The 25,867-nt window shown below is 42.3% G+C and overlaps 1 protein-coding gene across 3 annotated transcripts in view; it reads left to right on the plus strand.

The window, feature by feature from the left end:
- MDGA2 (MAM domain containing glycosylphosphatidylinositol anchor 2) overlaps positions 1-25,867 on the plus strand; it is a 660,176-nt gene that overhangs the window by 223,868 nt on the left and 410,441 nt on the right. For 2 of the 3 annotated variants that reach the window (XM_038407346.2, XM_038407347.2), the window contains exon 2: positions 24,261-24,400. In XM_038407346.2, coding sequence (XP_038263274.1) covers positions 24,261-24,400 — 140 coding nt within the window. Of the gene's footprint in view, positions 1-24,260; positions 24,401-25,867 lie in introns of those variants that run through there. The other variant, XM_043516491.1, reaches the window with a different exon arrangement.

The following is a 25,867-nucleotide window of genomic DNA, read 5'->3' on the forward strand; positions in this document are numbered from 1 at the left end:
ATTTTGCCATCTCACTGTTTACCCGTTTTTCCAGATCATTTATGAATATTCTGAACAGTACTGGTTCCAGTAGGGACCCCTGGGGACACCTCTATTTCTCTCTCTCCATCCGGAAAACTGACCATTTATTCCTACCCTTTGTTTCCTATCTTTTAACCAGTTACTGATCCATGAGAGGGCCATCCCTTTTATCCCATGGCAGCTTACTTAAGAGTCTTTGGTGAGGGACCTTGTCAAAGGCTTTCTGAAAATCTAAGTACACTATATTCACTGGATCCCCCTTGTCCACATCCTTGTTGACCCTCTCAAAGAATTCTAATAGATCGGTGAGGCATGATTTCCCTTTACAAAAACCACATTGACTCTTCCACAATAAATTATGTTCATCTATGTGTCCGACAGTTCTGCTCTTTACTGTAGTTTCAACCAGTTTGCCTGGTACTGGTCAGGCTTATTTACCTGTAATTGCTGGGATCACCTCTGGAGCCCTTTTTAAAAATTGGTATCACATTAGCTATCCTCCAGTCATTTGTTACAGAAGCTGATTTAAAAGATAGGTTACAAACTACAGTTAGTAGTTCTGCATTTCCAGATTTGAGTTCCTTCAGAACTCTTGGGTGAATACCATCTAGTCCTGATAACTTATTGCTGTTTAGTTTATCCATTTGTTCCAAAACCTCCTCTAATAATACCTCAATCTGGGGCAGTTCCTCAGATCTGTCACCTAAAAAGTATAGCTCAGGTTTGGGAATCTCCCTTATATCTTTAGCCATGAAGACCGATGCAAAGAATTCATTTAGTTTCTCCACAATGGCCTTATCGGGATGCAAGTCAGAACCTTGCTTTTGTCACTGTCCACTCAATTGCAAATAAATACCCTGTGACAAATGTTGTCCTACATTGTGGCTTTAGGTACAGCACTGAATATGACATGACATGACATGTTTGTGGCATCACCCCACAAATAGGCCGAGGAGTTTTTGTGCCTTGGAGACACCCCAGTGAGAGAGTCTTAATTCCCTTCCTACTGGATCTTTGCATTTGGCAGGGCATGTGAATTTTCTGCTGATCTGCAGTAGCAGCAAGTTAAGGCACATTCCATGCCAGTTTAGCACTGCTGTCTGATGAGCTGAGGGTGGGGGAATAATCCAGCGGCTACGCACTTTAAGCCTACCTGCTCTACTTCTGAGTAATCTGAACAACAGTCTGGGCAGCCAGTGCAGAAAGTCAAGGGAGATTCTTGTTTCCCCTCTCTCCTGTCCATGGGCATGTAGTGCTTATAGTGCAAGCTGTAAGATTTATAAATGTAGGGAACTCCCCTTGTCATGGGAACATAGTGTTATATTCTGGTTTCAGAGTAGCAGCCGTGTTAGTCTGTATTCGCAAAAAGAAAAGGAGTACTTGTGGCACCTTAGAGACTAACAAATTTATTAGAGCATAAGCTTTCGTGAGCTACAGCTCACTTCATCGGATGCATTTGGTGGAAAAAACAGAGGAGAGATTTATATACACACACACAGAGAACATGAAACAATGGGTTTATCATACACACTGTAAGGAGAGTGATCACTTAAGATAAGCCATCACCCACAGCAGGGGGGGGAAAGGAGGAAAACCTTCCATGGTGACAAGCAAGGTAGGCTAATTTCAGCAGTTAACAAGAATATCTGAGGAACAGTGGGGGGTGGGGTGGGGGGGAGAAATACCATGGGGAAATAGTTTTACTTTGTGTAATGACTCATCCATTCCCAGTCTCTATTCAAGCCTAAGTTAATTGTATCCAGTTTGCAAATTAATTCCAATTCAGCAGTCTCTCGTTGGAGTCTGTTTTTGAAGCTTTTTTGTTGAAGTATAGCCACTCTTAGGTCTGTGATCGAGTGACCGGAGAGATTGAAGTGTTCTCCAACTGGTTTTTGAATGTTATAATTCTTGACGTTTGATTTGTGTCCATTCATTTTTTTACGTAGAGACTGTCCAGTTTGGCCAATGTACATGGCAGAGGGGCATTGCTGGCACATGATGGCATATATCACATTGGTAGATGCGCAGGTGAACGAGCCTCTGATAGTGTGGCTGATGTGATTAGGCCCTATGATGGTATCCCCTGAATAGATATGTGGACAGAGTTGGCAACGGGCTTTGTTGCAAGGATAGGTTCCTGGGTTAGTGGTTCTGTTGTGTGGTGTGTGGTTGCTGGTGAGTATTTGCTTCAGATTGGGGGGCTGTCTGTAAGCAAGGACTGGTCTATCTCCCAAGATCTGAGAGAGCGATGGCTCGTCCTTCAGGATAGGTTGTAGATCCTTGATGATGCGTTGGAGAGGTTTTAGTTGGGGGCTGAAGGTGATGGCTAGTGGCGTTCTGTTGTTTTCTTTGTTGGGCCTGTCCTGTAGTAGGTGACTTCTGGGTACTCTTCTGGCTCTGTCAATCTGTTTCTTCACTTCAGCAGGTGGGTATTGTAGTTGTAGGAATGCATGATAGAGATCTTGTAGGTGTTTGTCTCTGTCTGAGGGGTTGGAGCAAATGCGGTTATATCGTAGCGCTTGGCTGTAGACAATGGATCGAGTGGTATGATCTGGATGAAAGCTAGAGGCATGTAGGTAGGAATAGCGGTCAGTAGGTTTCCGATATAGGGTGGTGTTTATGTGACCATCGCTTATTAGCACCGTAGTGTCCAGGAAGTGGATCTCTTGTGTGGACTGGTCCAGGCTGAGGTTGATGGTGGGATGGAAATTGTTGAAATCATGGTGGAATTCCTCAAGGACTTCTTTTCCATGGGTCCAGATGATGAAGATGTCATCAATGTAGCGCAAGTAGAGTAGGGGCATTAGGGGACGAGAGCTGAGGAAGCGTTGTTCTAAGTCAGCCATAAAAATGTTGGCATACTGTGGGGCCATGCGGGTACCCATCGCAGTGCCGCTGATTTGAAGGTATACATTGTCACCAAATGTGAAATAGTTATGGGTCAGGACAAAGTCACAAAGTTCTGCCACCAGGTTAGCCGTGACAGTATCGGGGATACTGTTCCTGACGGCTTGTAGTCCATCTTTGTGTGGAATGTTGGTGTAGAGGCTTCTACATCCATAGTGACTAGGATGGTGTTTTTAGGAAGATCACCAATGGACTGTAGTTTCCTCAGGAAATCGGTGGTGTCTCGAAGATAGCTGGGAGTGCTGGTAACGAAGGGCCTGAGGAGGGAGTCTACATAGCCAGACAATCCTGCTGTCAGGGTGCCAATGCCTGAGATGATGGGGCGTCCAGGATTTCCAGGTTTATGGATCTTGGGTAGCAGATAGAATACCCCAGGTCGGGGCTCCAGGGGTGTGTCTGTGCGGATTTGTTCTTGTGCTTTTTCAGGGAGTTTCTTGAGCAAATGCTGTAGTTTCTTTTGGTAACTCTCAGTGGGATCAGAGGGTAATGGCTTGTAGAAAGTGGTGTTGGAGAGCTGCCTAGTAGCCTCTTGTTCATACTCCGACCTATTCATGATGACGACAGCACCTCCTTTGTCAGCCTTTTTGATTATGATGTCAGAGTTGTTTCTGAGGCTGTGGATGGCACTGTGTTCTGCATGGCTGAGGTTATGGGGTAAGCGATGCTGCTTTTCCACAATTTCAGCTCGTGCACGTCGGCGGAAGCAGTCTATGTAGAAATCCAGGCTGCTGTTTCGACCTTCAGGAGGAGTCCACCCAGAATCCTTCTTTTTGTAGTGTTGGCAGGAAGGTCTCTGTGGGTTAATATGTTGGTCAGAGGTGTGTTGGAAATATTCCTTGAGTCTGAGACGTCGAAAATAGGATTCTAGGTCACCACAGAACTGTATCATGTTCGTGGGGGTGGAGGGGCAAAAGGAGAGGCCCCGAGATAGGACAGATTCTTCCGCTGGGCTAAGAGTATAGTTGGATAGATTAACAATATTGCTGGGTGGGTTACGGGAACCATTGTTGTGGCCCCTTGTGGCATATAGTAGTTTAGATAGCTTAGTGTCCTTTTTCTTTTGTAGAGAATCAAAGTGTATTTTGTAAATGGCTTGTCTAGTTTTTGTAAAGTCCAGCCATGAGGAAGTTTGCGTGGAAGGTTGGTTCTTTATGAGAGTATCCAGTTTTGAGAGCTCATTCTTAATCTTTCCCTGTTTGCTGTAGAGGATGTTAATCAGGTGGTTCCGCAGTTTCCTTGAGAGTGTGTAGCACAAGTTGTCAGCATAGTCTGTGTGGTATGTAGATTGTAATGGATTTTTTACCTTCAGTCCTTTCGGTATGATGTCCATCTGTTTGCATTTGGAGAGGAAGATGATGTCTGTCTGTATCTGTGCGAGTTTTTTCATGAAGTTGACAGATTTCCACTCTATACGGCTAAATTCAGTGCCTTGCATAATGACAGGTTTCAGAGTAGCAGCCGTGTTAGTCTGTATTCGCAAAAAGAAAAGGAGTACTTGTGGCACCTTAGAGACTAACAAATTTATTAGAGCATAAGCTTTCGTGAGCTACAGCTCACTTCATCGGATGCATTTGGTGGAAAAAACAGAGGAGAGATTTATATACACACACACAGAGAACATGAAACAATGGGTTTATCATACACACTGTAAGGAGAGTGATCACTTAAGATAAGCCATCACCAACAGCACGGGGGGGAAAGGAGGAAAACCTTCCATGGTGACAAGCAAGGTAGGCTAATTTCAGCAGTTAACAAGAATATCAGAGGAACAGTGGGGGGTGGGGTGGGGGGGAGAAATACCATGGGGAAATAGTTTTACTTTGTGTAATGACTCATCCATTCCCAGTCTCTATTCAAGCCTAAGTTAATTGTATCCAGTTTGCAAATTAATTCCAATTCAGCAGTCTCTCGTTGGAGTCTGTTTTTGAAGCTTTTTTGTTGAAGTATAGCCACTCTTAGGTCTGTGATCGAGTGACCAGAGAGATTGAAGTGTTCTCCAACTGGTTTTTGAATGTTATAATTCTTGACGTCTGATTTGTGTCCATTCATTCTTTTACGTAGAGACTGTCCAGTTTGGCCAATGTATATGGCAGAGGGGCATTGCTGGCACATGATGGCATATATCACATTGGTAGATGCGCAGGTGAACGAGCCTCTGATAGTGTGGCTGATGTGATTAGGCCCTATGATGGTATCCCCTGAATAGATATGTGGACAGAGTTGGCAACGGGCTTTGTTGCAAGGATAGGTTCCTGGGTTAGTGGTTCTGTTGTGTGGTGTGTGGTTGCTGGTGAGTATTTGCTTCAGATTGGGGGGCTGTCTGTAAGCAAGGACTGGTCTATCTCCCAAGATCTGAGAGAGCGATGGCTCGTCCTTCAGGATAGGTTGTAGATCCTTGATGATGCGTTGGAGAGGTTTTAGTTGGGGGCTGAAGGTGATGGCTAGTGGCGTTCTGTTGTTTTCTTTGTTGGGCCTGTCCTGTAGTAGGTGACTTCTGGGTACTCTTCTGGCTCTGTCAATCTGTTTCTTCACTTCAGCAGGTGGGTATTGTAGTTGTAGGAATGCATGATAGAGATCATGTAGGTGTTTGTCTCTGTCTGAGGGGTTGGAGCAAATGCGGTTATATCGTAGCGCTTGGCTGTAGACAATGGATCGAGTGGTATGATCTGGATGAAAGCTAGAGGCATGTAGGTAGGAATAGCGGTCAGTAGGTTTCCGATATAGGGTGGTGTTTATGTGACCATCGCTTATTAGCACCGTAGTGTCCAGGAAGTGGATCTCTTGTGTGGACTGGTCCAGGCTGAGGTTGATGGTGGGATGGAAATTGTTGAAATCATGGTGGAATTCCTCAAGAGCTTCTTTTCCATGGGTCCAGATGATGAAGATGTCATCAATGTAGTGCAAGTAGAGTAGGGGCATTAGGGGACGAGAGCTGAGGAAGCGTTGTTCTAAGTCAGCCATAAAAATGTTGGCATACTGTGGGGCCATGCGGGTACCCATCGCAGTGCCGCTGATTTGAAGGTATACATTGTCACCAAATGTGAAATAGTTATGGGTCAGGTTATATTCTGTAACTCATTTCACACAAATTGCTTTAGTATTTTATCCATTTTCTTAATGCATATAATGTCTTAAATCACCCTAATGTTTTTAATGTATTGTTGGAACAGGTATCATTTTGTTAACATGGGAATGATAGTTATAAACTCGGGATTTATTGTCAAAATGTGATACTTCACTCAGTTAAAACTGCTTTCAGTTATGTATATTTATACTGTTATGGGTGGGGGAAGTGAACAAATTGGCTGCACTGAGCATACAGTAATAAGTAAGACACTGGTAGGCCAGGGGTGGCCAGCCTATGTCTCCGGAGCCCCTTGCGGCTCTTCATAAGTTAATAGACGGCTCCTTGTATAGGCACCGAATCCAGGACTGGAGCTACAGGTGCCAACTTTCCAATGTGCTGGGGGTCCTCACTCTTCACCCCCTGACTCTGCCACAGGCCCTGCCCCCACTCCACCCCTTCCCACCCCCTCCCCTGAGTCTGCTGTGCCCTCGCTCCTCCCCCTCTCCCCCAGAGCCTCCTGCACACCACGAAACAGCTGATCGGGAGGTGGGGGAGGGAGAGGGAGACGCTGATCGGCGGGGCTGCTGGTGTGTGGGAGGCACTGGGAGTGGAGGGGGGGAACTGATGGGGGGCTGCTGATGTGTTACTGGGGCTCTTTGGCAATGTACATTGGTAAATTCTGGCTCCTTCTCAGGCTCAGTTTGGCCACCCCTGCACGAGACTATAATACTGTTGAAACAAACCTGGCAACATCATTTGTTTTAGGATGCCGGGAATAACAAAATATTTCCTCATTTAGCCCGTCACTTGTGGATAGTATCTTCACTTATTTCAGAAGATTTGTTGAACTCACTGCTTGAGATCTGTGGTTGAGAGCAAGGATAACAAAATACATGAAGAGATTCGAGGAAGGGTTTAGTGGGGGAAGATTTCTCACGATGCATGTCTGTGTGACCTCCCAGACATCTGTCTGTGTCTTGGGGAGGTGGCACATTTGTAGCCTGCACAGGATGTATTAACCTGGCATGGTGTACTATAAGCAACAGAATCATGACATGGTCCTTCCTGAGTTTGTCTGAACATGTGGTTGGTATATGTGGAAATACAGAAGAGAGAGGCCAGGGTTATAACATGGAAGGAATCAGGCACATGCATGTCCTATAGGGCAGTGAAATGTGACTCCTATAGTGACCCTTACTTGAGTCAGTGCTAGGAATATTTTAAAGCAGATCATAGAAGAGTAGGGTTGGAAGAGACCTCAGGAGGTCATCTAGTCCAACCCCCCTGCTTAAAGCAGGACCAACACCAATTAAATCATCCCAGCCAGGGCTTTGTCAAGCTGGGCCTTAAAAATCTCTAAGAATCTGATTTTACAGTATCCTGTGATTTCAGGTCCCAGCTACAGCTGTAAAGAATCGGCGAGTCTAGAAAGATTCCTCTCTTCAGAAATCCAGCTTTGTAGAAATCGCTGCTGTGGGCTGATGTGTTTCTGGCGCAAAGATACTGTTTAGCTCAACTTCATTCCCAGTTTCAGAAGGACTCTGCTGTTATGGTTATATGCCCCCTTTAAGACCTGCCAATGATGACCTACTCTAAATCAGCTTCCGATTTATAGTAAAAGGGGTAGCTTGGTGTCTAACTTTCTTGATTCTTATCAGTGTATGCAAATTATAACAGTCTCCACATACCAGGGACAAGAGCGCTTTGTGTCTTTGAGTTCAATTAGTTAGCCATTTGATGGGCAGACAAAGAGCAGCAGATAAGTCAGGAGATAAATTTCTGGAAGAGCATCAAGGAAATTATTCTTAATTCTCTGCCTTTGCAGAAGCACATGATCCTGCTCCAGTTTCATCAATAGCTCTTTGTTCTTGTGGAGATGGCACAAAAGACCGACAGAGAGAGGTACCTCTCCGGTGGCTTATTTGGGGGAGTAGTAGAAAGCAGAGGGAGTAGTAGGTGTATACGCTATCAGAAAAAGGTTCTCTTCTCCTGTCTGTGCTGGCAGCATTGTCCATTATCTCTGATATTCTGGGACAATCAATAGAGGTGTTTGTAAATCTCACTTGGAGAAAGTTTTTACAGCCCATTAGTTCCATGGATACGATAGAGCTTTGGAACCAGGGTACATACAATTTGTGGGGGCTTCTCTCCTAACATTCTCTCAGCAAAGGTGGGTCAAGGAGCTGAGCTCTCTGAGTGTCATGGAATAGTGCTGCATTATAATAGCAGAAGAGGAAACACCAAAGGGCCTATAATTTTTTCTCAGGCCTCTCCCCTGAAGACAGGCCTTTTGGGACATTACTAAAGGGGTTCTTGCACCTAATGATATAGTTGCACTGTAATGCTGAGGTAGGACAGAAAGATGCTTTTAAAAGGATATATGGCAAGTATCTGAAGGGTTAAAGCTGAAGAAAGATCAAGTCCAGGCCCTCTCAATTGCCTGTGCTACGTGCTAATTATCAATGGCTTTCTTGTTCACCTCTCAGAGCATTTGTAAGATAGTTCCTGGTAAAAGTCCTTCAGGAGAGCTGGTCCAAACATTTTCAATTCAACTTTGTTCCATTAAAAGATGATATTTTTGGTCAAAACCAAAATGTTTTGTGGAAACGTATCAATTTGACCGTGTGTGTTGGGAAAGTATCTCAGATCTAGGATGAATTTCTGGGGGAGGGTAAACACCCCAGAATGGTTAGGGCAGTGGATGGGATATGGGAAACCTAGTTTTTCTCTGTTCTTGCTCTCTGGCCAATGAATATTGAATTACTTATACAAAGTGGAACAGCTCCAGCAGGTGAGATTGAGGGAGACGGACTCTATAGCACCGTGTTTAGGGTACTTTCTCTCTTGGAATATGGGCGTTCCAGGTTCAAGTTCGTGGTCTGACTCAGTCTCCCACATCTCGAGTGAGCACCCTAACCAGTTGACTATTCTGGTCTCTTTCTCTCATGGTTTTTCATGAAAAATTCACAAAGGTCTCATTTTCACATTGTATATGGGAAAAATAATCCCTACTGTACATATGCAATGGTGGTTCTAAATTAGCTGTTACCACCCAAGAAAGAGATCCTGGAGTCACTGTGGATAGTTCTGTGAAAACTTCCACTTAATGCTCAGCATCAGTCAAAAAGCCTAACAGTGTTAGGAACTAGTCGGAAAGAGAGAGAAAATGAGACAGAAAATATTATATTGCCACTATATAAATCCATCTCAAAAATAATAGAGTGGTACTGGAAAAAGTTCAGAAAAGGGCAACAAAGATGATCAAGGGTATGGAATGTTTTTTATATAAGGAGAGATTAAAGAAGATTAGGCCTGGTCATTTTAGATAAAGAAACTACTAAGAGGGGATATGATAGATGTCTATAAATTAATGAATGGTGTGGAGAAAGTGAACAAGGAAGTGATACTTACCCTTTTACACAGTACAAAAACCACGGTCACCCAACGAAATTAACAGGCAGCAGATTTAATACAAACAAGAAGTACTTTTTCACACAATGCTCAGCTAACCTGTGGAACTCATTGCCATGGGATGTTGTGGTAGCCAGAAGTATACCTGGGTTCAAAAAAGAACTATATTAGTTCGTGGAGGATAAGTCCATCAATGGCTATTAGCCAAGATGGCCAGGGCTGTAACTACATGTTAGGGGTGACCCTAAACCTCTGAGTACCAGAAGTCTGGGAGGGGAACATGAAAATTGCCCTGTTCTGTGTTCTCCCCTGATGCTCTAGTATGGGCCACTGTTAGAAACAGGATACCTTGATTTTTTTTCTTAAAAGAACTGTTATTTTCCTATTAGCCCCCTCCCCCCCTGCAGTTTTACTAAGCTGCTGCTTTAATAAGGAATAGCTTCAAGAAGAGACTGAATTTATGGAGATCTGTTATTTCTGAATAACAAAATGAATCCTTTTTATTCATTTGATGTAGAATTTTTCATCCACTGGGTATTTAGAAAAACAGCAGGATAAAATAATTATATTGTCTGCAAGTGTCACAAAATATGATCACTCCTAAGGAAATGTATGGTCCAGGTTTTAAGATCTAAGAGAACATGAATACAGAAAGCTCAGCCCACTATAATATATTTCTTGAATGTGTCACCTTTGACGTATGGCAGGCTATTCTGTATTTCTCTGCCATATGCTATGACTTTATGGCATTTCAGTGGCATACCATTTTGTGAGTGGGCTAAATGCCATCTTAACTGTTAGACATGAGTGATGGTAGCTATTCCAGAGCTAGAAAATGAAGGGCATTCTAAATTATGAGCAGGAATGTTGAAGTGACAAATGCCACTTCATGTAAAATAAACATGCCTGATGCCAAGGCAATATGCCGTGATTTCCTGTACTCAGATTTGGTTAAGGGCAGCAAGATTCAGAAAAACACACAGATGCTCAAGGAGGTGTCTTGTCTCCAGTGAATCCAAATTTTGGTTCCATTGGATGAGGTACAAGGAAGACTCAGTCCACAAGTGTGTGTCAGTGGTTGTCTATGGACTGGCTAAGATTCTAATACTGTGTGAGGACTGGGTGACCAGTTCTCTTATCCCCGAGAGCCAGGGTTTCTAAATGTGATACTGTGTGCTTTGTTTTTACATTTTAATGCTGTTCAGTGGAGGTGATTTAAATAATATGATCTAAGAGGAGGCTATTTTGCTCTTGGGTAGTGCTGAATGTGAATCAGAACGTTGTTTTGGAGAGTCCTCCGTATATATGGGGCCAGTATGTACCTATGATTAATTGTGGCACACAGTGCTATTTACATGTTGAGCCATCTGATTTGGGGTTGCAGTCAAGTAGAGGGAGGTCTCAATACTGGGTGGGGGGGGGGATAGTTGCCTGAAAATATTTCTGATTACAGTGTGTTTCAAGTGAAAAATAGAGGCTGGATTGAGCACCTATTAAAATCCAGCCCTTTAATAAACTTTAAAATAATAGAATAGAGGTTAGGACCTCTGAAAAATATTAGAACTCCTGTACTACTTTAAGCAGCCTTTTAATTATTTCGTTTAATTTAAGTAATGATAAAATCTTCCTGGTTTGGAGAACTTGCAGGATTATTTAAAATGTAATTAAAGAAAATACATTTGAAATAGGAGGCTCAGATTGATTCTGTGAGAAGTACAGAATATATTTATCGCAACACGCTTCAGATCCTAGCAATGAATATTTTGCAATATAAGACCTGAGTCCTGCAATGAGCTTCACGCAGGTGGCCCTGTGACTTTGCCTGGAGCTTATTCCAGGATCAGCAGCTAAATCTCTAGAACAATCTCTACTTGTTCAGTAACTAACAATCACAGCATAAACATAGATCCACAGTTCCCTTAATTTCACCCATGCGGCCCCATTGAACTTTAATGGGGTTAATGTCAATGGATTGTACCCATACAATCCACCTATCTTTTTATTAGGATTTAATACTGATTTCCATCACTGAAGTATCTGAGCAGCTACCCCAGATTAGCAATAGCTTAACCCCTAGCAGACTTCATGGAGTTCTGGAATAGAAAAAGGGGGAATGATCTGACTCTGAATGAGAAGATTTTAAAGAACTGCAGAAGCACCTGCAATTACTGGAATTAAGTGTTAATACCCACATATCAGCATTGAATTCTATCAGTTGCAAACACGCTGGCCTTGAGTTTTTCTAGTTTTGACATGAGATGTATGCTATTTAATAGCAAACAATTCTTGTAAGTAGTGAGGGTATTTTACTGTGGTCTGTGGGAATTGTAAAGCCCTTTATTGTCAGAGAATAGGCAAGTACAATATTCAGGACACAAATGCATTTTATTATTGGATCAGCTTTTTCTATTGTTAGAAAATGTAATAAAATTCTTCCATTGGGTTACATAATCAAGTTCTATTATATTAAATATTCAGGTTATTAATTAAATTCATTTTGCATCCTGGATGACATGAATGCAAAGTACCTTATACTTGAAGAATTGTATGAGTTTTATATTCTGTTTACATTACATCTGTGTACACAAGGTGTTTTTGTCCGTTTATTGATACGTGAAGTGCGTTGTGGTGTTCCCGGTGCCCTGTGTATTGGGCAAGAGTGCATCAGAAAAAACTTCATCCCAATTAAAATTGTGTGTCCCCTCTCAACACAGAAGCCATTGATGGAATGGAGATGGAGTTTCTTATCTTTGTAATGATAAGCAGAACAAAGTCAAGCCACATTGCAAGAGCATTACAGGGAAGCATGGGCTAGAACTGCCCCTTCTGCAGCTGCTCTCTAGATAAATGAAGTTGTTTCTCTCTAGGTGTGTTGGTCTATTACATTAAAGTCAAGATTTTCAAAACTGATTAGTAACTTTAGTTGCCGAAGTTGAAACACCTCTGTGATTTTCAGAAATACCTGGGCACACAAAATCACAAGTCACTTTTAAATATCTTGCTTAAATTCACTTAACTCTACAATGTTTTGGAGGTGTATTGGTCTTTCTTTGGCTAGCTGACAATAACATTACGGGGAGCGGTCACCATCAATTGTTTTGGTGGAACGAACACCAGTGACGGGCTTTAATTGAAAAGAAAACACTTCGCAGCCATGCCACTTTCTCTTACTGCAAGCACTGGCATCAGTCACCTGGCACGCCGCTATCCTGACTCCAAGCTGACCTTGCTGCCAAGGCTATGAAATCAGGATGAGGGTAACTTTTTTCCATTGATTGAGCTCTTTTTGCCAAGTTGCTTGACAGTTCCCATATTTCTGTAACTTTGACTGCGTTTCCAGAGCTTTGGAAGCTTTCCTGATTGATAGCACTAACAGAAAAAGTACCAAGCTAATTAAATCACAGTACTGCTGCCCAATGCGACTGTCAGAGGCTGACCTAATTTTGACACTACAAAGCTTATCAGCAGAGTATCTATTAAGTTAGAGGAATCATAATTCTGTTTCGAAGAACAGTTAGATTTTTTTCCTTACAACTCATTACACTGCTGTTTGTTGTTCCTACTGTTGGACAAAGTATTAAAAACTTACGATCTATGACATATGGTCTGTGTCTGTCAGTATCTGCTTCCAGAACAGTAGGGATGCTCCAGTTTAAAGGAAGAATGGGGGGAAAAGGCCATGTTATTTCTTCAGACAGAAATATTCTACTTCTTGGATTGTCATCTTTTAAAGTTTAAATTTCCTTTTCACTGTGATTTGAAATAATACAAAACAATCATGGTTGCAAATCATTAGCTAAGCATTGGAATCTGATGTACTAGTTGAAGTGATGCACTTTAGAGCGTGGGAAGCAGTAAACTTGCTTTGTAGTTGGAAAAATAGAGTAGCTAATCATGCTAAAGGTTTCATTCCAGTTATTTCTTATTGAAGGTACTGTGCACTCCAGTTTTGCACTGAGATGCCCTAGAGTCTAGGACCTAAATAAATCAATATGCTAGAGACCTGCACATTTCTGCAGGAATATTCAAGGAAAGAGAGGAAAGACTTGTGCTTTTAACCTGCTACGTAAAGATTCAAAAACAAGATGGCATAGGAAACTTTTTAAGTTTATAATAGTTTTCCCTCCTGAAATTTAAGTGTGGGAAAATGAGGGGCAAAATGAATGAAGGGTCTGCGATCATCTAAAAACGTGATTGTGCTGGGATTGGAGAACAATGAATGAGGATCAGATCTGATGTATTTGAATGGCCAATAATGGTTTTGTGTTACATGTGCACTGGATACCAGGGGTGACCAGACTCCTCCTTTGGCTAGCATGGTCATAAACCTTGTTGCCTTGGCCTGATATTTTTAGAAAAGGGCATTGAAATGTCCTCTTTCTTTGGGCATTTATATAGGTAAGAATACGTGCTTTACATTTTGGACCCAATCCTGTTTTCACTGAAGACAAAGACAAAATCAAGCATACTTCATTGGCAGTAGGATGCAAAACAGACATGAACTGGGCACTTTCATTTTGTCTCCACTAATGCAAGAAGAAGTAGACAAGACTGTCTTTCTGCATCTCTCCTAATCTTTCAATTCAAACATGTTTCAGTGGAACTGGTTCCACGAGAAAACTATCTATGACCAATAATTTTTAGATCTTTCTCAAAGCTTCAAAATGTTTGACCACTCTATTCAAAACCCAAATGACCTGCTGTGGTGTGTTCTTCTTTTTTTTTGACTCAGTCCCATTCAAACAGAAGTATCTCCAACAACAAATGTTAAAATAAAAAAAATGAGGCCCTATTTAAAAAATAATAAATTTTAGATTTTATTTGTCTTCTGGTTTTTGAGCCTTTGGGGTGCACAGGGGTCACATTTTCATTTTCTCGTCTCATTCTCATTTTCTCTCCAACCACCAAGGCTAGAAACTTACTTAATGCAACTCCAGTGACTGACACCCATTCTATAAATCAGTGGTTTTCAACCTGTGGTCCACAGACCCCTGCGGGTCCATGGACTATGTCGAAGGGATTCAGGAAAGGTTGTTGTCTGCACCTCCATTCAAAATTTTTTAGGGGTCCAGAAATGAAAAAAGGTTGAAAAGCACTGCCGTAAATCCTACAGGACCAAACTTTCTCATTTTTATAAAAATCCTTTGGTATTATTTGGGCCTGTTATAGTCTGTAAATACAGATGTTGCGTTCCCTGTAGGGGCATGGTACCTTGCTCTCACAGTGAAATGAAAAAATAAACTTTAACCTGCATGCTTCTCTTGGGCACTGCTCATCCCAGCATCAGTTTAATCCTTTGTCCTGCTTTCCTTAAATGTGACCAGTTACCTGCATATGTCTTCAAGTTCAGTGGCATTTCTAGTACTCCTCTGACAGAAAACTTAAGAAACATTTTCACTGGACAATGGTTGCATCTAGTAAACAAATTGCCACTCTAGTTTTTTTGTGATTAATTGAGGTTGCTGGCAGAGAGCAGCCCGTGAGGTGGATACAGTTAATATAAAGATGTGGAGATAGGTTAGAATGGCCACATCTTCCATTTGAAAACAAGGAATATCTTGGTACCACTCTGAGTGATTTGTAATATGTATTTTTATTTTATTTATTTTTCATTTCTGACTCCACACTTGTTTTTGTTGCATTAGGTGCATATACTGAGGGGTATAGAAGTGTAATGGATTCTTTCATGCAATATTTACTGTGTATAATAACAAGACAAATTCTTCAAAAATGCCACCAGACAAAATAAATGCCAAGTAGTATATTACTATAATGTCTCATCTGGCATTTAATCCTGGGAGGCATATTTCAGAAAGAGCTGTAATGAATATTCCTATAGTTGAGAAAGGGGTGACATTTCATAATTATGTAATATCTTATGAACCATAAAAAGTAAAAATATAAAAAGGAAAAGGATATTTTGGTATTTGTTTATTTGTTCTTTACTTACAGGACTGTGCACTTTTGCCATAATTGCGCATCATGGGTAATTTTTTGCACGTATGTGTTGCTTTTCGAGACCTGGTGGTTGTTGTATGAAAATGTATTGACACTAAAGTTAAGGGCACTTGAATATAATCTGAATTTAAAAGGTTCCATTTCTGATAGAGTTTTGCTAGCTCTTTCCGTTTTATTGGGAGTCTTGTGGTATTTGCGTTATCTAAAGCATCAGCTTTTGAAATTCCGAGATTGTGACCATCTCAAATTTCCCCCTATTTTTTTTAAAGTAAGGATGTAGCCTTCAGAGTTGCAGAAAGGAGCTGGAAAACCTAAGTGTATCCCATAGGTTCAGAAATCCAAAGCCAATTAAAGAATCCAAAATGCATTATTTAAAAAAACTCATGATTTTTTGGAATTTGACCTCATGATTTTTGAACTCCTGGGGCTGGCAGTGCTTCTGATATGCTAGACCAGAGAACATAAGTACATAAGAATGGCCATACTGGGTCAGACCAAAGGTCCATCCCGCCCAGTATCCTGTCTTCCAACTGTGACCAGTGCCGGGTGCCCCAGAGGGAGTGAACCTAACAGGTAATGATCAAGTGATCTCTCTCCTGCCATCCATCTCCACCCTCTGACAAAGAGAGGCTAGGGACACCATGCCTTACCCATCCTGGCTAATAGCCATTAATGGACTTAAACTCCATGAATTTATCCAGTTCTCTTTTAAACCCTGTTATAGTCCTAGCCTTCACAACCTCCTCAGGCAAGGAGTTCCACAGGTTGACTGTGCGCTGAGTGAAGAAGAACTTCCTTTTATTTGTTTTTAACCTGCTGCCCATTAATTTCATTTGGTGGCCCCTAATTCTTATATTATGCCAACAAGTAAATAACTTTTCCTTATTCACTTTCTCCACACCACTCATGATTTTATAGACCTCTATCATATCGCCCCTTAGTCTCCTCTTTTCCAAGCTGAAAAGTCCTAGCCTCTTTAATCTCTCCTCATATGGGACCCGTTCCAAACCCCTCATCATTTTAGTTGCCCTTTTCTGAACCTTTTCTAATGCCAGTATATCTCTTTTGAGATGAGGGGACCACATCTGTATGCAGTATTCAAGATGTGGGCGTACCATGGATTTATATAAGGGCAATAAAATATTCTCTGTCTTATTCTCTATCCCTTTTTTAATAATTTCTAACATCCCATTTGCTTTTTTGACTGCCGCTGCAAACTGAGTGGATGTCTTCAGAGAATTATCCACGATGACGGCAAGATCTTTCTCCTGATTAGTTGTAGCAAAATTAGCCCCCATCATATTGTATGTATAATTGGGGTTATTTTTCCAGTGTGCATTACTTTACATTTAGAGAGAGAGAGAGAGAAAATATGGTACATTTTTATTTAATAGACAAGATTGACAGAAAATAAGCAAAATCATGATCTCAATCATTATTTTTTATTAAATCTACAAAATACTTCTGAAGCATATTAAAACAAACAAAAAAAAACTGCTGACCCTTTTCTTACCTTGCTGCACTAGGGCTCTGATTCTGCCAGGTACTTTATTTATTATTTATTATTTGTATTCTGGGAGTGGATAGGAGCCCAGGAGCTAGGCAGTGTGCACAACAGACCAAAATGACTGTCCCTGCTCCCCAAGGAGTTTGTGATCAAAGTGTAAGACATACTTGACTTTAAGCATGGGAATAGTCGTATTCCCATGCTTAAGTACTTTGCTCAATTAGCATCTATGGGGCCAGGCATAGATTCATAGCTTCCAAGACCAGAAGGGACCATTATGATCATCTATTCTGAACTCCACCCAAATAGTTCCTAGAGCACATCTGTGAGAAAAACATCCCATCTTGATTTTAAAAGCGTCAGTGATGGAGAATCCACCACGACCCTTGGTAAGTTGTTACAATAGCTAATTACCCTCTCTGTTAAAAGTGTACACCTCATTTCCAGTCTGAATTTGTGAACTTCAACTTTCAATCATTGGATCATGTTAGACCTTTCTCTGCTAGATTCAACAGCCCATTATCAAAAATTTCTTCTCCATGTAGATACTTACCAACTGTAATCGAGTCTTGCCTTCCAGGTCATTGATAAAAATGTCAAATATTATAAGGCCAAGAACTAATTCCTGTGGGGGGACCCCCCCCAAAAAAACACACTTGCTTGTTGATCATTCCCCATGTACAATTACACTTTGGGACCTGTCAGCCAGCCAGTTTTTAATCCGTTCACTTTGTGCCATGTTAATTTTACATTCGTTTTTAATCAAAATGTCATGTGCTACCAAGTCAAGCACCTTACAGAAGTCTAAGTATATTACATCAATACTATTACCTTTACCAACTGAACTTGTAATCTCATCAAAAAAAAGATATCAAGTTATTTGAGAGGCTGTATTTTCCTTAAACCCATGTTGATTGGTATTGCTTAATTACCATCCTTTAATTCTTTATTATCTGCGTCCCATGTCAGCCTCTCTATTATCTTGCCTGGGATCAATGTCAGGCTGACAGACCTATAATTATCAGGGTCATCCCATTTACACTTTTTAAATATTGGCACAACATTCACTTTCTTCCAGTCTTCTGGAACTTAGTGCTTCCAGGCTTATAAAAAATCAACAGTAACAGTCCGGTGAGCTCTTCAGCCAGCTCTTAAGTCCTTCATAACTTGAACACCTAGCCTTCTACTGTGACTGCAAAGGGAAAACTAGATGTCCAAAGAGAAGAATTATGCTATAGGTAAGGATGTGCCATTCAATTCAGAATTCAAACTAACAAAAGTCTAACAGGAACAACCAAGTTATTTGTGCCCAGAAACCAGATTCATGCCTGCGTATAAGGTATTTTTGTGTATAACTCAAATAATTGTGTGTGCCAGGCTTTGAAAAGTAACGCAGAAAAGTTCAGAGTAGAAAACAACTTTAGATCCTGATATATTTTCTGTCTTTGAAAGGGTGGCAGGGAGAGCAGACCTGCTGGAACTCTGAGAGATGACAGAACGTAGCTGCTGTTTGTAAACTAAACTTATCCATTACAAAGCTGAGGAAATGGCAGCTTTAAAAAATAAGGCTTAGTTCAAAAAGCTCCAGCCAGGTTCCTTTGCAAACATCGCTTCCATCTTCAAAACCAGCCAGCAGCATCTACTCCTGTAAATTTCAAAGGCTCTGTAGACAGATGTGGAGTCACTTCACAGTGAGCTGCCATGGTCCTGACAGCAGCTACAAAATTTAGGATCTAAACACTTCCTAATGCCTGCCATGCTTTAAAATCAGTGTGATCAAAATACATTATGAACATAGAAATACAATGTTAGAAGGGGAGCCATATGTTTTCCTAATGTCTTTTCTCGCCCTGATTTTTCATCGGTGATTGGATATGAGGGAAAGTGATGTTGCAAAATATGTCCCAAGCCATGTGGGTGCACCAGGGTGTGCACATGTTCAGGAAACTCTAGCCCCAGCCATTTAGGATATATCCACAATGCAGATGGAGTGAGCCTCCTAGCCCAGGTAGGCAGATTCACCTTAGTTGGGCTCAAGGTAGCATGCTAAATATAGCAGTCTGGACGTTGCTGCACCAGCTGAGCCCCTGGCTAGCACTCCGGAGATCAGACCCAGGGGATTGGGATGGTTTGGACTCAGGTGACTAGCCTGAACCACCAGCAGTTTTGCAACATCCACACTGCTATTACTAGCTCGAGCTGAGCTAGCAGGAGTCTCTCTACCCAGGGTAGGAGGCATGCTCCCAGCTGCAGTGTAAACATACCTTCAGATTCCTAAAGTCATGCACTCAATAAGGTAGTTGTGAGCCATCATAATCTGTTAGCACCCTCTGCTGGTCAAATGGCAATCATTTTTAGCTTAAAGAGGACCAAAGGTCCTACTTCCTAGAGAACTGGTGGCTTATTTAGGAGGTTTAGGGAGAAAATGGTTAAAGGTTAGAACTAGAAGCCACCCTTGGGCTCTGGTTCTGAATGCAAGCCCAACATCTGAGGGTATTGGATCTGGGTGTAAGGTTCACGTACATTGCTACTATCGAACTAGACCCACATGAGTATTTTTGATGCCTGTGTTTAGCAAATTAATTATTTTTCCCTCTGAGATATTTTCATTTAATGTTAAGTTAGATAAAGTTTTAGGAATATAAATGGGCAAACAGCTTGCTCCATAGCCAGTAGAGGTTGGCCCTCCTATCATTTTCCAGTCACAAGTGCATTATTTAATTTTTGTAGCTGTAAAGCACCCTCTTGAGCAGGTGGCTTTCCCATCGGCTCCTAAGGTTCTGGGTTCAAAGCAGCTCAGCCCTCTCCTTGTGTCGTCTGTGTCTCTGACACAAGGCCCCCATGTCAGACCACCTACTTTGGGATCCAGTTTCTTCCAAGTGCATTCCATCCAGGTTCGATAGTGCTGGCAGGTGCCATTGCTTTGCAGATAAAGTCTGAGAAGCAGCTCAGAAAAATGGGAAGAAATGTAATTTATGCAAAGAGGAGGCGTGACTCATCTAGGCATAATTAGGGGGAATGCAGAACTGCCCTGCTTAGGAGAGCCCTAGCCAGGGGGTACTCAGCCTCAGGAAGCATAGTTCATCTCCATGGCACTCAGGTGCAAAGCCAGTGCGCCCATTACCACATACCTTTGTGAGATGCAGCCTATTCCTTCCTCCCACCTTTGGGGAGACTGGGTAGAACCTAGGAGGAGGTGGGGATTTGCCTGCAGCCTGCCCCGTCTGAATCCTTTGAGCAGAGGTGAAAGTAAGCTGGTACGCCCCAGTACGGCTTACCGGCAAGAGCAGTGCTCCGTGCCGGGGTGGATTGGTTTCCCCAGGCACAATTTAAAGGGCCTGCGGCTCCCAGCCCTCAGTGTGAGCACAGGAAAATGACAGAGATGTTTAATTTCTTTCTTGCAAGCAATACACATCACCTTCGGCCAGGGGGAGTCTATAGGTGGAGCGGCAGATGCTTTTGAATGGACCCCAAAATCTTTGTATTTACTTTTTTTTATTATCGTTGTTGTTGGGTTTTTAAAAATTTGTCTGGAGTCTGGACCTTGACTATACCTTGACCAAAAAATATGGACCGTGACAAAAAATAATTGACTACCCTGCCCTAAGGTTTCAGAGAAACCAACCCAATAATAGTGTACTGACGGGCCCTGCTGGGCATAATCCAATTCCTCTTTATGCAGACAACTCTGGGTATTGGGAGAGTGGGAATGCTGGGAGAGATCCCCGGACTCTGAGTAGAAAGAGATGACTAATCTCTCTCTCTCTCTCTCTCTCTCCTTATATATTTGCTATCTAATCTCAAGAATATATCAGGTATTGACACACTCACTCTATATAGCAGATAACTGGTTTCCCTCGGTGTTGAGCCTTTTTGACTGGGTCTACTTTTGTCACAGTAGTATCCAAGGAAAACAATGGGTGATATTCATCCCATAGGGCATGAACTCAGAGTGCCTGGAAAGTAGTTTGTGTTCATGCCTATTTGCTTATTTTAGTTGTTGCTGCTTGTTACTCACGTGGAAAACCTTCAAAACTAATTTTCACCTTCTATCATTTGAGTTGTGAAAACCTGATCAACAAAGGGCTCCACTCCATTATAAATAAAGCTATAACATTTAGCCTATGCCCTTGGGATCGGTGAGCAACAAGGCCAGATTTCTTAAACACTTACCAAAAAGGTTGGCATAGGCCAAGCAAACGGAAAATGATTTTAAATAGAGTAGATTGCAACAGATGCAATTCCGGGTAGCTAAGAGAAAGGGAGTGAGCTATACTGGCCTTAACTATCTTCTTCTAGTCCTGTTCATTTGTGCTGCCTGGACAGCTTTGCCATAGACTCATTTTCTTAGGTTTTCCAGGGTCAGATATTTAAAATATCAGAAGCCTTGCACCACATTTATTAATTATGCACTTGAGTTCACCCAAGAGCAGGTGCAGATTGGTTCTTTTCATGTGAAAAGAAATCACTGTTGTCACCTGATTGATTATTTGAGCCTGGATTTCTGCTCAGGTGCTAAAACCCTGATCTGCAAAGATTTAGGGACATGCTTGGTGCATAAAGCTATGTGGTGTGACAAAGGCGGATCTGAAAGACAAGGTAGGGGAGTTAATGTCTTTTATTGGACCAACTTCTGTGCTTACAGCTTGTCTCTCTAGTATCCTGGGACCAACACTGCACACAACAACACTGCATACAGCCATTAAACTCAGACCCTGGCAGTTCTGGAAGGTTGTTTGGAGGATGGTATATTAGTTTTAGAATGATTAAAGCCCTTTCCCTATGAACTGAAAGAGGTTACCTCAGGTTAATTGTGGACACTTGAGTCTAATTAAGGGCAGCCTGGGACCATTAAAAACCAGCTCCGGTGAACGTGCTACAAGGAGACATGAGATGCAAGCTGCAGAAGGGTTGTGTGCTGCAAGGGGAAAAGGCATCTCCTAGGCGAAGAGCTGTTTTTTCCCTATAAGGGAAATCTTGTGTTATTTCTGTCTGGGGATAGGACCTTGGTTCGCAGCATAGCTGGGCCCAATATGGGTGAAAGATGATGGCTGGTGATAGGTAGCCAGTGTGAGGAGAGGCAGTTCTCCAGTGGGAGTGAGGCAATTTAAATATTTTTTGTTTCTGTTTAAAAAAGCGCTCAGGCCAACCGCAAGGCCTACGCTGTGAATACTGTAAATAAACCAATGTCCAGTACTAAACCTCCAGAGTGGGACTGATTTACCACAGGGCCCCTCAGCGCCAGAAGGAGAGCCCTGATGTGTCGAAAGAGGGGTGTTCTCACAGTGTAAAGTGAAGTATGTGCATACGTCTTTGCAGTATCAGAGCCTACTTAGCCTCCATTCAGTGAGGCAGGGGCTGAGGCTTCCAGGTCATCGACACAGTGGGCTGCTCAGACCCATGTCTCGGAGCTCCTTTGGGCCAAGAGTTCGCCACTGGATCTAATTGCGCCATCCTGTAGGCTTGTGCCAGGCTGTCTGATTGAAGGGCCACCAGCAGGTTAACAGTCACGTTTGCCGCTAATAACAAATAGCGTTGCTCCGGAGAGTTTTAAAGTTGACTTATTTTTTATACATCTGATTTACCTTTTGACATTTCTGCCATTTATTGTCGTCTTATATTTCATTCAGCAAGGGCACCATAATGAGTACTCGACCTTATTCTCCTATTGATCTGCTCGTGTGGAATTTGAATGAGGGGGCATTGCATGGCTCGGAATTACTGACATCCCATAGAACCATTGTTATTCTCTCCTGGGCTGTTAAAACATTATTGAGAGTTGTGCATCCAGTACTACCACCATTATAATTTTCCAGCATAGGCACCACATGCTACACACGTGGGACATATGGAAACATTTTGCTTTTCTTAGTGCAGGTTAAATATACCAGGAAAATGGAATCTGTCCTAACTGAAACTCCAGTCCTGCTCCCGGTCCCAATGAAGTTGACAGATGTTAATATTCACTTTAAATGGGAGTAGAATCAACCCTGTTGTGCTGACTACTTTATTTTACTGGTTTGATTAAAGCTTTGTATTTACCTAATAAGTGTTATAATACATTTAGAAAGGTATATAATAAAAAGAACAAAAATGGAAAGTTGATTTTGGAAAGGAAAACAAAAATAAATGAGCGTGCAAATGAGTCTTTAGGGGACCGCTGGGTATACATAAATATTACAGCCAATGTTCATGGCACTGAACTTGTCCCTCACAGCCTACTACTGCCGCTGGCTAATGGAGTTCGTCTTTCAGTTCATGTGGGAGGGTGCTGTGCTTTGGTGCTCAAGTTCCTGTATTGAAACCCTGCTGGTGACCCCTGGGTGGGGTCATTATAATTGTGTGTTAGTGCCATATTTCCAGGCAATACATTTGCAGTTAAATATCTTTCTCTTTCAGTGCTAGCAGTCACACTGTGTCTTCCACTGTTCTTGAGGTTCCCCATGTCTAAAGAATAAGAAATGGCATCATCAAATGAAGGCGTCAGTCCTACTTAAACTTGCCCTTGGGTTTGCCTTTCATGCCAGTGGATGCTAATCTAGGTAGGGAGATAGCCACAGTAGAGATGGGCTTGTGCCAAACATTGAATATCTGGATTTTGGATCTGAATTTCCCATAAGTCTGTTGTTTTCAGGTTCCAGGTGCCCATCTCTACTTTAAAATATGGACAAAAGGCTACACAGATTGGATAGGTCACAGCAATGGGAGTGAGATCATCAGTGAATCTGGGCACTGGTTCTAAGCTAGTCCAGAAGTTCGGTACACTTCAGACTGTTCCATGCCTTTGCAAAGCAAGCAGGTGATTTCAGGCCAGTCATTACACTAAAGGTGTCCGAAAAAGCACTATCCTAACTGTGCCCTGTATTGGCAGCCTCCTCGGAGAGCCCAACAGCTGAATGGGCAGGAGGCTGAAGTCCTGGCATCTGTAGCAGAGTCCCCACCAGGGCAAGGGTGAGCCCAGTTTGTGAGGCTGTGAGGGCAGGTCTGCATGCCCCTGCAGCTCTTGTGTGCATATGTCAGGGATGTCATTTTGGAGTCTCTTGCAATGGAAGGAAAAAACAATCAAATCAAACATCAGAGATGGAGCTGTTCTCTGGTTCCTTGTTTGTGGCCCTGCTTTTTATGGGGGTGTAGAGCAGTGGGGAAGGGGAAGGTGTTTAGAGGAAGACTATGTGAGTAGTGATATAACTGATTTTGCATCCAAAAACAGAGCGTCGGATTCTTCCGTCGGAGAAGGGCCTTACCCCTCATGTGAACTCACACTGTTGGCACTGAGTTGGGCTGAGCATGGCTGGAGCTATGTCTAGCAGTTGTTCCTGTGGGGACAAGGGGCAAGCCACTGTGTGGAAATATTTTACTGATCTGTTTCTCTTTCTGCTGGTTTGACAGGCCCACCCACGGTGCGGATTGTGCACTCAGGCCTGGCGTGTAACATAGAGGAGGAGCGCTACTCGGAGAGGGTATACACCATCCGCGAGGGGGAGACTCTGGAGCTCACCTGCTTGGTGACCGGCCATCCTCGGCCACAGGTGAGTCCCAAACTGCGACCCATCTGCATCCTGTAGCTGTATCGCTATAACTCTCTTGTTGTTCGCCCTTGTAGCCATGTCAGATCATCTTGTTTGCAGAGGTATTGGTGCGACTTGCTCTTATAAGTGCTGGACTCTCTTGAGTGCAATGAAGCTGGTTTAGCCCAATTAGCATGACCAGGTTTGCCCACCCCTGCTATAGAGGTTTGCATTCTAGAGTGGGATTCAAAACTGCTCAGTATTAGCCTAAAATGGCTCCCATTGAAGTTATGTCAGCGCTATGCAACTTTGAGAATTCCCCTCATGCAGTTGATAATCACAGTCACGCAAGGGCAGATTCTGTTAGTTGCAATCAACAAATGAATACGGATTACAAATAGGAGACACTTTTCTTCTAAATTTGGTGAATCTCAGTACAGCATGTGCAAGGTGAGGGGAAAGAAGCCATGCATAGATTCACTGTTCAAAATTCTTTCCAAGATCCTAAATGAAAAAGCAAATAGTCTGCATCCGCAAAAAGAAAAGGAGTATTTGTGGCACCTTAGAGACTAACATGGCTGCTACTCTGAAACCTGTCAAATAGAGGGTTGAAAGTCAATTCCTTTTTATGTCATGGTTTATTTTTTTTGTTCAGTGTTTGCAATACCTCTTAAAAATAGGAAGTAACATTTATTTCCTTGCTGACTTTATGCTCTTTGGCAAATACTGATTTCTCTCACTCCATCTTTTCCCCCCTCTCTGTTATGGCGCCCTGACCGCAGTTGTCTCAGTCCTCTAACATTAGTGGCATGATTAAATGTCAGTGAAGCTGTAGGGCAGGACTTTGGTGACTTTCTGATGCTGCCGTGCTGGCTGATTGGTTCCCCATTAGCTGAATTTAATTCCCTGAATAAATATTAACTCTGCTTTAAAGATACTTATACATATTTTGTATGTATCCACACATTCTAAAATACTGTGGAAGAGAGAAAAACAACTAGAGACCCAGATTCGCATACTTTTACTCATGTAGGGCCTCCTGACTTCATTGGAGTTACTTATGGAGGCTGATACTGTTCGGTGTAAGAGTGACAGAATATCATCCGTCTCGGATAACTTCAATTATCCAACCACCTGTCATCTGAAACAGCTTCATATCCCTCAGTGCCTGTTAATTACATTCAATATTCCCTCAATTATCAGAACCTTTATCATCCAACCTTTCAGTGTCTCTGTAGCTTTCAAATAATCAAGCTTGTACTGTATGAACTAGTTTGTTGACTTCTGCCTAGCATCTGTTAGAAGGAAAATACAGTGTATCACCTGGCAAGCATACAAGATTAGAGTAAGTGTGTGTGCCTCTCTGTGTCTGTGTATATACCGTACACCCCCCCCACACACATTTAAGTTTCTATTTCAAACCATCCTGTAGTTTAAAAAACGTTGGGGAAATGGGCAAGTTTGCTACCTCCTGGGTAGCCTGTGGGG

Source organism: Dermochelys coriacea, chromosome 6 (genome assembly GCF_009764565.3).
Source record: "Dermochelys coriacea isolate rDerCor1 chromosome 6, rDerCor1.pri.v4, whole genome shotgun sequence".
NCBI classification, from domain to species: Eukaryota; Metazoa; Chordata; order Testudines; family Dermochelyidae; genus Dermochelys; species Dermochelys coriacea.